Raw genomic sequence first — 14081 nt, 5'->3', positions numbered from 1 at the left:
ACTCAACCCAGACCCCTTGTGGAAGGCAGGAGCCCACTTACTTGTACCATCACCCCTGACTCTCAGGGTCTGCTTTAGCAGGAAGCCAAAGTCAAGAGCCAGAGCCTGTACTTGAACCCAGACACTCTGATATGGGACGCAGACACCTTAGCTAAGCCAAATACCCGCCCCAGCAGTGCCTTTTTCTAAACAAGTACTTTAAGATTTAAAACGTAACACATAACATTAAACCTTGTTCTCTTTTTTTGAAAAAAATTCAGAGCACATACTGGCTTTTAAAAAAGTTAGGTAGCTGCTGGCATTGTGGCATAGTAGGTAAAGCTGCCGTCTGTGATGCCAAATCCCATATGGGAACCAGTTAGAGTCGTGGCTGATCTATTTCCATTCCAGCTCCCTGCTAATGGCCTGAGGAAAGCAGTGGAAGGTAGCCGAAGTATTTGGGCTCCTGCAACCACGTGGGAGACCCAGAAGAATTTCCTGGCTCCTGGCTTTGGCCTGGCCCAGCCCTGGCCGTTGTGGCCATTCGGGGAGTGAACCAGCAGATAGAAGATCCCTTTCTCTGTGTCTGCCTCTCTCTCTTTGTAACTCTCACTTTCAAATAAATAAATAAATAAATAAATCTTTAAAAAGAAATTAGGTAACTTCTCACAGTGATTGGTGTTACCCTTTATTCTGTTATCATTAAATATAGGTGACTATTTTAGAGCTGATGAATTTGCTGATCAGTCTCCTGGGAACCTCAGTTCGTCATCCCTCAGAAGAAAGCTGTTTCTAGATGGGAATGGAAGCATCTCTGACTCCTTACCTCCAGGTTCTCCCAGTGGTTCACACAGTGGTGCTCAGACATCACTCGAGGTTTTTTATTCAATAGATTTATCTCCCGTACGGTGTAGGAGCCCTGTGCAGACACCAGGTTCGGTAAGAAGTAGACTAAAAAGTGTCTGGTTATTTTGTTGTAGATGAACTTGGACCAAGATGTTCATAACTGTATTCAAGAAGATAGTTGTCCTTTGAGTATTATACGTCATGTATATTAACCTCATTCACGTATTGTCGTTAGTCATGGCAATGCTTTTGGCCAGACTCTCTGATTTTGTATCTGTAGATATAGGAGATGACCAAATTCAACATGAGTCTTAAGGAATGATGTAGGACCTTGGTGGAACCACATCAGTTAGGATTAACAGTATAACACAACTAGATGGGCATTCATGGAGTATATTACATAAAATGTTTCATAGCCAGCTGCTTGGTTGGAAATTGAATAGTTTGTTTTACACCGTGCATTTACTCACTACCATACTCTATTTCAAAATTTTTGTAGCAGTCGTTGGTTGTCTTTTTAAGAGATGCCTTTTGGTTCTTCTTGTGAACAATTCCTAGTTTATAGAGGTATTTTGATTGTTTCTCGATCGTTTGCTAAGATCAAGTGCAAAAGTGTTTTGAAAATGAAAACAAGTAGTATGTGGTGTGTCACTGAGCTGAAGAATAGAATTACCCCAATTTATTATTTGTTTTTATCCTAGGGGCAGTTTTCTTCTAGCCCTATTCAGGGCAGTGCAAAGAAATACAGTTTGGGAAGCGTAGCTAGTCCTTCCCCGATTTCTTCACCCACTTTCTCTCCGATTGCATTTCAGATAGGAAAGACGCCACTCTCAGGTATGTCTCAAAATAATGAGTGTTAGGGTCTTGATGAATTTTGCCAAACATTCTTCTTGGAAGGTTGTGCCAATGGAAATATTCATCAGCGAGTGTATAAGGAAGTCCTTTCTCCCCATCCAGAAACACTGGTATTATCTTCTGATGTTTGCCAATTTAACACATTAAGATCTTGTACTGCTTTAATTTTTATATCTTCAGTCATTAGTGATCCTGACTTTTTCCAAGTGTTTATTGGCCATGTTTTTTTTTTTTTTTTTTGATGGGGGTTTTTGTTGGTTCAGACTCAAGTATTGTTATTAAGTGAATGGTTTCTCATTGCTTTATCTTCTATATATTTTATTACTTGCATGGCTAAACACTTAGGTTTATTTACCACTGGGAAGGTCGCTTATGTGTTTTAGCCAATTTTTAAAAGCTTTTTTTAAGTTAATGAAGTTATCAAAAATATTGCTTTAAAGCATTTTGATTATCATTGTTGGACTCTTCATTGCATATAGTATTTTTCAGTTTTTTTTTTCTGCCTTTTAATACTACTTACTGTGTTTTACATAAACACATGGATTTTTCCCATATTTCATTTACCAGGTAAGATATAGCTTTCAGTTGATTTGCTTGGGATCTTTGTACATGAACCTTACTGGTATAATAGCATTATGCTTACAAAGAAGTAATTCTCAAGGGGTAAAATATTTTAAGTGAACTTGGGAAAATACCAGTGAAATTATTTTTGAAGTCCTTCATCCTTATTGAAACACATTAAATTGTGCTGCTGTTTTTACCAAAATTTCACTTCCACAGCAGCACAACTGCTACAGAAAATCCAGTTTTTCTGGCTTGAAACATGATTACCATTTAGTAACAGCTCTTCCATGTCCCTGTTTTTATGATGTGATTTTTTTGCCTCCCAATCTTTTAGAACAAAGGAAGTTTGCTTTTCATTCTCCTGATGCTTCATCTTGTGCAAATGCTCATGGAATTTCTAATCCATGTATCCGAAGTCCTTACATAGAAGGCTGCTCACCAATCAAAAACTGGTCTCCCATGAGACTCCAGATGTGTCGAGGCGGTACCCAGTATCGAAGCTCACTGATTCGGATGCCCCTTACTCTCGAGGCTCACAGTGAAGATGAAGAAGATAAAGAGAATCTTCCTTCCTCAGATGTCTCATCGCCAGCCCTGGGTGCTGCTGGAGTGCACCTGCGGCAGGTGAATCCTGACACCTCTGCACATGGCACACATCTAGTGGTGACTGCCATGTCCATCACCCAGAACCAGTCCAGCGCTTCTGAGAAAGAGCTGGCACTGTTGCAGGATGTTGAACCTGAGAAGGACAATGACACTGTAGATATGGTTGATCCTACAGAGACAGCAGATGAGAACACTTGGATTAAGGAGCCGGTTGATAGTGAGAGTTTGCCCATGGCTGATTTTGTGAATGGAATTGCCTTCAGTATTGAAAACTCTCAGATGTGCATGTCACCTCTCGCAGAAAGCAGTGTCATTCCTTGTGAAAACAGTAACATTCAGGTAAGGTACTTGAATATTCCACAGCCCTCTATTTACCTATCTTGGTATTTTTTATCCTTTTTTAGGGTTATGGCTTAAAAGAAGAAAGGGAATAAGTGTGAAGACTGTAGCATTACATAGCTTTTAAAAATATCAATACCAAATCCTGCTAAGAGGGTTAATACTTTTCATTAGGACTGATTACGTATATTTAATATTCACATTAACATACTTATTTGGACTAGGGAAAATGAGAGCAGAAAAGCAGTGAAGCCTTTCACAGACTTCTAGAGCCAGGCAGTTGCTCAGGATTCAGCTGTGTTTCATATAGATCTAATGTCAAAGAAAAGCAATTTCCAGTATACTATTTGTATTCTGAAAATAAGGCAGTTTTTGTACCTTTATGTGATTCAGGGGGAATAATCACATTGAAAAACATGACTTATAGCTGGAATTTTTGCATGTAATCATATACTTTTAATTTGAAAGGTCCAGATCCAGAGAAACTTGCTTCATCTGACAGATACATACAAACATAGTTACCAGCACTTACTTTCCAAGGACATGTCTTCAGTTAATTGCAATATTCTTTGAGCTAAAATTTTGAAAGAACTTCAAAATAGCCTAAAGGGAAATTCTTTCAACATAATATTTATGTAGCATCTTCTACCCAAATTTTAAAAAGTTTATGGAAAACGTGTACAAAAAGTTTTAAACTTTATTTTCACTTACTTGAAAGGAACAGTGACACGCAAAGAGAGGCAGAAAGAGAAAGATCTCCACCCACTGGTTAACTCCACAAGCCAGAGCTGGGTCAGGCCAAAGCTAGGAGCTTGGAACTCCATGCATGTCTCCCATGTGTGTGGCAGGGACCTGTTGCATGTCATGGTTCACATTAGCAGGAAGCTGGATTGAAAGTAAAGGTGGGACGCAAACCCTGGCACTCTGATATGGGATGTAGACTTAACTGCTGCGCCACAACTCCCATCCCTGCTTGCCAATTTTTTTTTTTAAAGATCTATTTTTTTATTTTATTTATTTATTTATTTATTTTGGATAGGCAGAGCTAGACAGAGAGAGACAGAGAGAAAGGTCTTTTCCATTGGTCCTCCCCAACCCCCCCCAAATGGCCGCTACGGCCGGCGCTGCACCGATCTGAAGCCAGGAGCCAGGTGCTTCCTCCTCGTCTCCCATGCGGGTGCATGGGCCATCCTCCACTGCACTCCCGGGCCACAGCAGAGAGTTGGACTGGAAGAGGAGCAACTGGGACAGACCCCGGCACCCCAGCCGGTGTTAGAACCCGGGGAGCCGGTGCCGCAGGCAGAGGATTAGCCAAGTGAGCCGCGGTGCTGGCCATATTTCTTTATTTTAAAAGAGTTACACAGAGAGAACCAGGAGCCAGAAGCTTCATCCAGGCCTCCCATATGGGTGGTAGGGGCCAAAACACTTGGGCCATCCTCTACTACTTATTAGCAGGGAGTTGGATCGGAAGTGGAATAGCTGGGACATGAACCGGCTCCCGCATAGGACGCTGGCATTATAGGCTGCAGCTTTACTCACTACTCTACCCTCTATGCTGGGCCCCCCTACTTATCTGTGTTTTCACAAACTTTTTGAAGTACCTTTGTTTATGCCAGGCACTTATTTTGAGCCCTTTACATGTGTTAATTTGTTTGGATTTCACAACAATCCTGTGAAATTATTAGGTGAAGTATTATAGCCATTTTACTTATGAGAAAAGTAAGTAAACAGACTAAAGCTCTATGTAACTGGTAAGTAGTGGAGATCTGATCTTGGCATTCTGGCTGTAGAGTCTGTGTTCTTTAAGTTTATGCCGTCTCATAGTTATGCTTACACAGTGCTTTGATGTCCCAGGCACCTTTCTTTTTTTTGCAGAGAGAGGCCGTCCCTCAGCTCATGGCTGCTCTTTATGCACTGGAAGCATAGATTACTCTCCAGGCACTTTTTTTTTTTTTTAACTTTTATTTAGTAAATATAAATTTCCAAAGTACAGTTTATGGATTACATTGGCTTCCACCCCCATAATTTCCCTCCCATCTCCCGCTCCCTCTCCCATTCCATTCACATCAAGATTCATTTTCAATTCTCTTTATATACAGAAGATCGATTTAGTATATATTAAGTAAAGATTTCACCAGTTTGCACCCACATAGCCACACAAAGTGTAAAATACTGTTTCAGTACCAATTATAGCATTACTTCACATTGGATAACACATTAAGGACAGATCCCACATGAGAAGTAAGTACACAGTGACTCCTGTTGTTGACTTAACAAATTGTCACTCTTGTTTATGGTGTCAGTAATCTTCCTACGCTCTAGTCATGAGTTGCCAAGGCTATGGAAGCCTTTTGAGTTCACCGACTTTGATCTTATTCAGATAGGGTCATAGTCAAAGTGGAAGTTCTCTCCTCCCTTCAGAGAAAGGTACCTCCTTCTTTGATGGCCCCATTCTTTCCACTGGGATCTCACTCACAGAGATCTTTCATTTAGGTCTTCTTTTTTTTTTTTTTTTTTTTTCCCCCAGAGTGTCTTGGCTTTCCATGCCAGGCATTTTTCTAACCACTTTTTTTGTACAGATAAGTAAGTTCATTTAATTCTCACAAAAACCTGTAATGCTTTAGTGTTGTTGAGTTTGGCTTGCAAAAGTTCAAAACTCTTGTAAGGATTCTAAATGACTGAAAATTAAATACAAGCTTTTGCTCATATTTTTATGCCTCTATTACCTGTTCTGAATTCTGTATTCCTTGGATGCACACACAAAATCACATTTATAAATTTTAGCTTTTAAGGTTGTTTCCCAAGTAGGAAAAGCACATATAGTCATAGAAATTACAAAGCACTTCTGTTGAAATACACCTTAATAATCAAATCCAACTACCCCTTGGAAGTCCGTATTCTATAATTGCAGTCTCCATTAAGTTGTCATCCAGTCTGTGTTTGCATAACTGCAAGAGTATTCCATTTTGTTTTTGTCTTTCCCTTACCATTGCAAAGCTCTTCCTTTTAAAATATAGTTTTAGCTGTGATATCTACATAGTAGTCTGTTTTAATTTGGCCCTCACATCATAATGCTTGCTTTTTGCACAACTATTTGTAGGCTAAAAATGTTCTCATGGATTTTTTTCTACCAGTTAGTTAGCTTTAAAGCATGCACACGCAGCCATAGTTTCCCAGAACCTTTTGAGTTCTGGGAATCACTGTGGGTTGATCCCCTTCATCATCACCTTGGAGTGTGCCACAAACCTCTCCTGTGTTCTGTATCTTGTTTTCTGGGCCTTTTTCTTTTTCCTGGTTTACTTCTCATTTTATAAGAACACATTGTTCTTAAGGCTTTTTGAAGAAGAAACATTTTTAAGACACTGCAGGTCTGATATATTCCTTTTTTCTTACATGTGAGAATTTAGAAATAATTGCCTTGTATAGTTGAGGTGTTGCTTCATTTTATTGCAGTATTATTCTTGGGAGATCTGGAACTATGCCAGTGCTAAATCTGCTCATGGTCTCTTTTTTCCTCTCTGGATATGCGTAGACTCTATTTTTCCACAGATTTCTGAAATTTCAGGGGTGTTCTCTGGTGTTCTTTTTTTGAAAGAGTTACAGAGAGGCAGAGGCAGAGAGACAGGCAGGTGACAGGTCTTCCATCCGCTGGTTCACTCCCCAAATAGCTGCAATGGCCAGAGCTGAGCCAATCCGAAGCCATGAGCCAGGAGCTTCCTCTGGGTCTCTCACGTAGGTGCAGGGGCCCAAGGACTTGGACCATCTTCCACTGCTTTCCCAGGCCATAGCAGAGAGCTGGACTGGAAGTGAAGCAGCTGGGACTCAAACTGGTGCTGGCACTGTAGGCAGCGGCCTTACCTGCTATGCCACAGCACCAGCCCTGGTGTAGGTTTCTTGTCATCCTTTGTACCAAGCACACAGAATGCCCTAATGGTCTATAGACTTTCACTCTCTACTTCTTGGACCTTTTATTGAATAAAATCTCAATATTTCTCTCTTGTAATTTTTATTCTGTGAAACACCTTTAGATTCTCTAGTTTTCTTTACTATGTCTATGCATTTTTTTTATTTTCCTTTTCTAATTTTTTGGGAGATTTTCTCAAGTTTACATATACCCATCATTGTGTTATGTATGTTCATCTTTCAAAAGGCAGAGCCGCTGGTTCACTCCCCCAAACCCATGATAGCCAGTGTTGGACCAGGCCAAAGCAGGAGCCATGAACTCCATCTGGGTCTCTTCCTTGGAGGGCAGAGGCCCAAGCACTTGGGCCATCATCTGCTGCCTCCTGGGAAGCATTAGCAGGAAGCTAGATTGGAAGCAGAGGTGCTGGGACTCAAACTGGCAGTGTGATATGAGATGTGGGTGTCCAAGCAAGGCTTTGCATGGTCTAGCCCTTCCCCTACTCTCCGTCTTCAACTTGTTTCACCTCATTTTCTTTGTTTCAGTCCCACTGGCCTTCGAGAGTTTTGAATTGCTGTATTTCCTCCTGGCAAAGGGCCTTTGCACAGACTGTGTAGAATCTCTTTCTATCCCACCTCACCTGTTCACATATTCCCTGAAGGCTTCCCTGATCGCACTAGCCAGGCTAGACCTCATTAAATGCTCTCATAACTCCAAGAGCATTTGGTGTTCTTTCCAGACTATTAATCCAGCAATCAGGTATGTTTTTCTTTATCCCCAATGCTTATTTATATTTTAAAAAAAGCCCTGGTAAATAATAGCTACTCATTAAATATTTGTATAATGAATACATAGGTAGATTCAACCAGATGGACTGTATATAGTGAGAACAAGTGGGTCAAGATTTGGAGCCCTGAGGAAACATTCAGGGGTTGGATAATGGACGCAGAGCTCTTGAAGGAGACTGAGACCAACCAACCAAAGAGGAGGAAAAGACTCTAGGAAAGCATGGTGTCTTGGAGCATCTCACACAGGAAAGAAGGGTTAGTACTGGCCAAATAGGAGCAAGGAATAGAGAGCTTGAAACATGGCTGTTGCATTAATAATAGAAGGAACTGGTAACTGAACAGGCTTGAGGTAAGGAGATACAAAGCAAATGGAGGTGAATTAATGAAATAAAGCTCTCTGAAGAAGGTTACTTGTGAGGGGAAAGACAATAACTGAGGAGAATAACAAGTCCAAGATCATTTTGTAATTTGCTTTTTACTTAGAAACAGTATATTTAAATGAGGAAGAGAGGGAGAGGATTTTTAAATAGTTAAGATTGGCAGGATAGTTGTTAATACGAGGTATCTGTGGGCAATGGGTTAAGCCACCACCTGTGACACCAGCATCCCATGTGGAGTCCCAGCTGCTCCACTTGCAATCTAGCTCCCCGTTAATGCCCTGGGAAAGCAGAAGATGGCCCAAGTACTTGGGCCCCTTGCACCCGCATGGGAGATCCTAATAGAGTTCCTGGATCCTGGCTTCAGCTGTTGGGACCATTTAGGGATAGAACCTGCAAATGGAAGATCTCTCTTCTCTGTAATTCTGCCTTTCTTTTTTGTTTCCTATTTGTGTGTGTGTGTGTGTAACTATGCCTTTTAAATAAAGAAATTAATCTTTAAAAAGTATCAATTATGAGTTCAAGTACTATAGTCTGCAAAGCATTTTGCACTGAGTCTAATCACCATGATAGCTTACAAATGGAGTAGCTATCTTTATCTGTGATCCATTTTATAGATGAGGGGATTGAGGCATGCAGTTTAGGGTAGAATCTAGAGCCCTGGAAACCAGCAGCATAGCAGTAGATAGAGAACACGGGTTGCTGGGAGCATAATGGCAGGTTTCAGCTTACAGCCCAGCTCTGTCCCTTTTATAAATATCAAGAAGTGGCAACTTGTTTCAGCTTGTTAGCTCTTTAAACTGGAGATAGGAAAACAGGATTAAGGATAATAATATGATCATAGCCTGAGTAAACAGTCCCTGAACACTGTTGGTTTTCAATCAGTAGATTCTAAGGGGAGACCTCTGAATGGTAGCCAGCAAGGGGGACTGAGAATGAGGGTGGGCTGACATGGAGGCCATATATCAAAAATGCCTTTGTAAGACACAACTGTTGCCTATTGCAAACCTTTTAAAGTTTTCAGAAGACGGTGGCATCTGGTTTATGTGGTGTGTGTAGGATGACAACAGAGAGACACCCTCAGTTGGAAGAACAGAAACTGGGCAATTAGAGTTAAGTTTGAATTTGAGTTCTGTGGGGAGCAACTCGGACTAGACTAAGTTACTGGAATTGGGATTTATTCTATGCATCTGCTCTCCCACAATATGGCGCTGAAAGGGAGTAAACAACTTCTACACAACTGCCTCTCACCAACTTGACTGATAAGCTGCAGGAGCTGATCCTGCTCCTGATTGGAGGAGAGCAGCGTGCTTGGCGTGCGGGTAGCAGAGTTGGGATTGGTGGAAGAGGACTATAAAGGAGGAGAGAGACAACATGCACCAGGAACATCTGGATAACATCTGAGCAGCCCCCAAGAGAGCCGGCCGGCGGTGTGCCACTGCCCCGTGGAAGTGGGGAAAGTGGCAGGGGGAGCCGCCCCTCCACGGAGGTGGAGGGGTCGGCAGCCAACCCGGGAAGGACCAACAGCAAACCCGGGAAGGGCCGAGCAGACAAAAGAACAGCGCAGGGTCCTGTGTCGTTCCTCCACGAATGGGGGAGCGACAAGTTCTTTTAATCCCAAGCTGTGGGATCTTAAGGCAAGATACCCTGATAGTGACGAGGGCATGACTTTTTCATGATTTTTTTTAGCATCTTCTCCCTCCTCCCCAGCTATAAAATGGAACTGATGAGTACCACTACATCTGCAGAGAGTATGATGATCTGTGTTGCCTAGTTGGTACACAGTGGGCAGTGACATGAGTAATTGTCTAGATGAGAGACAGTGAAACAGATCTTCTATCTGCTGACTCCCCAAATGGCCTCAACAGCTGGGCTTGTGCCAGTCAGAAGCCAGTAGCCAGGAACTCTGTCCACATCTCCAATGTTGGTGGCAGGGTCCCAGCCACTTAAGCCATCTGCTTCCTTCTGAGGTACATTTACAGGAAGCTGGATCAGCCGGGACTTGAATCAGCACTTGATTTGAGATGCCAGCCCCATCTGCTACCATCTTAACAGGTCTCCCATTGATACTGCTCTTCCCAGAGCCTGACAGATTCAACCTTTCTCCTGATGTAATGTCAAGTATTAGCAGTGAGTTAGGAGCCACTTAGCTGGCAGTGATAAATATTAGAAGAGTAATTAGCAGATTCTTTGGAAGCTATCTGTTATTTATATTTTTGATCAAATATCTACTGATACAGACAAGGTGTTTCCTGAGATATGACTGATGTTAAATTCTGTATGTCACAAGACTTTCATACTAATGGCACATGACTCCTAGTGGTGAGCAGATATGCATATATCCAAAAAAACTGGCACATTTTTCTTAGTTACGGGTGGCAGAGTTTACCTTCTAGGCTATTCTGTGTTGGTGAGAATAGTAAAAGTTCATGGTCAGTCTTCCCTCTGATCCTAATTTTGCAAAGGATCAGGTGAAAGGTGTTATAAATGTCAAGATAGTCTCTCATTGTGCCTAATTTGTAAATTAAAAGTTATATTTAATTAATAAAAGTTATATACATAAAAGGGGCTCATGAAAAATATACCTTAACTTTTGCATGTTTTCACATTTGTAATGTGAATATATATATGAAAAATAGTATATATAAGCATCCAGATATTATATATGTCAGGAATTCACTGGGAGGTTTCACATATCCCCTGCAGATAAAAGGGGACTACTTGACATGCACAACTGGAAGTTTGTTAGAATCTTTATTTTGCTCTTATGGATTAGAACAGTGTGTCTTAGAATGCTAGAATTTTTGTTACCTTAAAAACCTGAACTATCAATGTAGAGCCATTCATTATACTTGTGGCACGATTATGAACAACTGGGTGTGATGTAACCCACATTTAAGAATGTGTGTTATTTTGAATACTTTTAAAGGCAGCATACCTCTTAGGTAAAATTTAGAGTTACAACTAAGCCATTTAGAGACAAACTGGGAAAATGAGTTAGAGGGTAAAATTGATCATAACACTCATTTTCTTCTACTGGGTATGATCACAGAGTAACAGGAAAGAAAACATGTTTTCAATGGCTTGTTAATTGATTCTAAAGGGAATTACAAGATATATTTCACTGGAAGGAATTATGAAGTTACACTGAAAAATCATCAGTTCTGTACAGAACTACCTTTTATGTTTTTTAAAAATTTTATTGTGATCCATATTACATATTACTTTTCAAATGCAGTAAATGACACTATATAGTTATTCACTCAACTATTTAACTTCTGAGTTCTCACAATGTATTTTATGGGTTATTGATAAGTGAACTAGAGTTTGCCATTTTAATCCTTAGGGTTTTTTTCTCTTTTCCTCTTCCTCATGTCAGATGGATAGCGGCTATAATACGCACACTTGTGGAAGCAATCTCATGGATGCAGTTGGAGCAGAAAGTGATGTGCAATCCTTTGAAATTGAAAACAAACCTCAAGTTTTTAATACAAAGGTATGCAGAAAATACAAATAGCTTAAAATAGTTTATAGATGAAAAGTATTTACTAACTCCAACTTTTTATAATCTATTTTCCCTCCACTCTGTTTCAAGTTAAGTATGTTTATGTCCTGCTTATTTAACAGTGGCAAAAGCTGGTTTTTAAAAATGTACACACTTCACTTTTCTAGCTCTTTCACTATGGGAGAAGGTAAGAGAAGAGGTTGTAGGAGAGGGAGGACCAGTTCAGTTTTGGAAGGGTGCTTGACATCAGTTCCTTACAAAGGAATATGGGAGTCAGTCTTTTGCCCCTAATGTTGATTTTGCTGTCTGTGAAATATTGCAGATATCTGGAAGCTAAGCATATAAAAATTTAGATTCTGAGAAATACTACAATTCAGACTTCACGTTAATTAAAAACACAAAAAGGGCTGTTTTCTTAGATTCAGTAGCCTTTGAACATTATTTGCTCTGAATGAAAGAACACACAAGTAACTTACAATGTGTTTGTACAGGACATTTACTCAGCCTTCTAGGTATGGTGATTAGTGATTACTACTATCTATTTATACTTGAAGAAACCCATCGTACTTTTAGGCACTTCTCAAGACATTCTTTGATTTTATATGCCAATTTATTAATAAACGCTAGAAACAGTAGCAAATGTATAAATGACCACAACTCTAAATGAAATTATTTTTCCTTTCTTCCATTTTGCAATTCTGTTTTAATGTAAGAACAGATCTCTTTTTCAAGATCAACTTGAACAAAGTTGATTATGATAGTCGGCATTAAGACACAGGAAGAATTCTTTCTGTATCTTTAGTAAGAAATTTCATTTCAAGTTTTAAAAATAGTTCCCATAGTAGTTGCATCCTTGAATGATGCTATTTAAAAACAAGGCATTTCCTTCTTTCTTCACAGCAAGACCACACAACACAGAGGTGTTGGATGAAAACAGCAAGTCCCTCTCCATGCGGCAGCCCATAGAATACCTCTGTCAGAAACAAAGACTCACTGCGCAGCTCCTTCCATATTTCATACACAAAATCAAAAATGTGATGGTGCCTGGGAAGAAACTACTTCAAGTAACATGCTGAGATTTTGCTCTCCCTCCTTAATGTGAAAAATGAAGGGCTTAATCTGGTTAACATATTAGCAACTCCTGGAACCTTAAGTTGCTGAACTACAAGTATATTTTTTATTAATAAATATTTTTGTACTTACCTTGAGTGACATGTTTAATGCTAGAAAACTAACAGAGCTGCTGACTGGCTCCTGTTCTACAGGATCAATACACTGCTTATGAAGCCTCAACAGCACTGGATTTAGCAGTGGTTCTGATAACAGGTAAAAATGTGTTACAAAGGGGCACTGTGTGCTTTGTAAAATAAATACCTCCATCCCTTGAGTGGGGTAACCTTTCTAGCTCAGACCCAGCTAGGCAGAGGAAAGAACATGGGAGAACCCAGAGAAAAACTGGCTACTGGGAGAGCAGAGTTCCAGTAGGGCTCAGATGCATGAAGTAAGGCAGGTATGTGAGTCACATACAACTAGTTTTGAAAAACTTAAATCAGTGTTGGGAGCAGATGGATATAATGTTGGGAAGTATCATTGGATAACATACATATGTACTAATCATCTCCCAAAAAAGGAATGATTTATGTGTAGCCTGAGGAAATAAAGACAAACATTATCAGTGTGTCTTTTTCATCCTTATCTTGTACCTAGGAAGCCTACAGATTCCTTCTTGTATACCTAGCTCATCTTCAGCCACCCATTAACCATATTAGGAAGCTGAGTTTTTAGTTACATAGGGTGTTGAGTGAATAATAAATTCACATAAAAACAACTGCTGCAAGGCTGGCACTGTGCATAGACAGCTAAACCTCTACCTACAGTGCCGGCATCCCATATTGGTGCCAGTTTGTGTCCTGGCTGCTCCACTTCCGATCCAGCTCCCTGCTGATGCACTTGGGAAAGCAGTGGAAGATGGCCCAAGTGCTTGGGCCCCTGCACCCACGGGGGAGGCCTGGAAAAAGCTCCAGGCTCTTGGCTTCAAATTGGCCCAGCTCCAGCCATTGCAGCCATTTGGGAAGTGAACTACTAGATGGAAGACATTTCTGTCTCTGCCTCTCTCTGTAACTCTGCCTCTTAAATTATATACAATTTAAAAAAAAGAAAAATACAACTGCTACAAATCAAAGAGGAGCTCTAGGTGATAAGGATAAGAGCTTCCCTGGCTATTATTTTTTACTAGCACAAGTCAAGAATGAATGAAGCAGTTGCTTCCCTGGCTATCATTTTTTACTAGCACAAGTCAAGAATGAATGAAGCAGTTATTT

The 14081-nt window shown here is 40.4% G+C and overlaps 1 protein-coding gene across 4 annotated transcripts in view; it reads left to right on the top strand.

Annotated features, from left to right (window-relative positions):
* BORA (BORA aurora kinase A activator) overlaps positions 1 to 12963 on the top strand; it is a 28111-nt gene extending 15148 nt beyond the window's left edge. For all 4 annotated transcript variants that reach the window (XM_008260051.5, XM_008260047.5, XM_070048729.2 and 1 more), the window contains 5 exons: positions 692 to 918; positions 1527 to 1659; positions 2579 to 3189; positions 11635 to 11751; positions 12661 to 12963. In XM_008260051.5, the coding sequence (XP_008258273.3) occupies positions 692 to 918; positions 1527 to 1659; positions 2579 to 3189; positions 11635 to 11751; positions 12661 to 12726 (1154 nt within the window). In that variant the 3' untranslated portion in view covers positions 12727 to 12963. The remainder of the gene's footprint in view (positions 1 to 691; positions 919 to 1526; positions 1660 to 2578; positions 3190 to 11634; positions 11752 to 12660) is intronic.
* The last annotated feature ends 1118 nt before the right edge of the window (positions 12964 to 14081 follow it).

Source organism: Oryctolagus cuniculus, chromosome 9 (assembly GCF_051225735.1).
Source record: "Oryctolagus cuniculus isolate XC-2025 breed Fujian yellow rabbit chromosome 9, ASM5122573v1, whole genome shotgun sequence".
Lineage (NCBI taxonomy): Eukaryota > Metazoa > Chordata > Mammalia > Lagomorpha > Leporidae > Oryctolagus > Oryctolagus cuniculus.
Note: the sequence above shows the minus strand (reverse complement) of the source record. Positions and strands in the feature narration are given on the sequence as shown.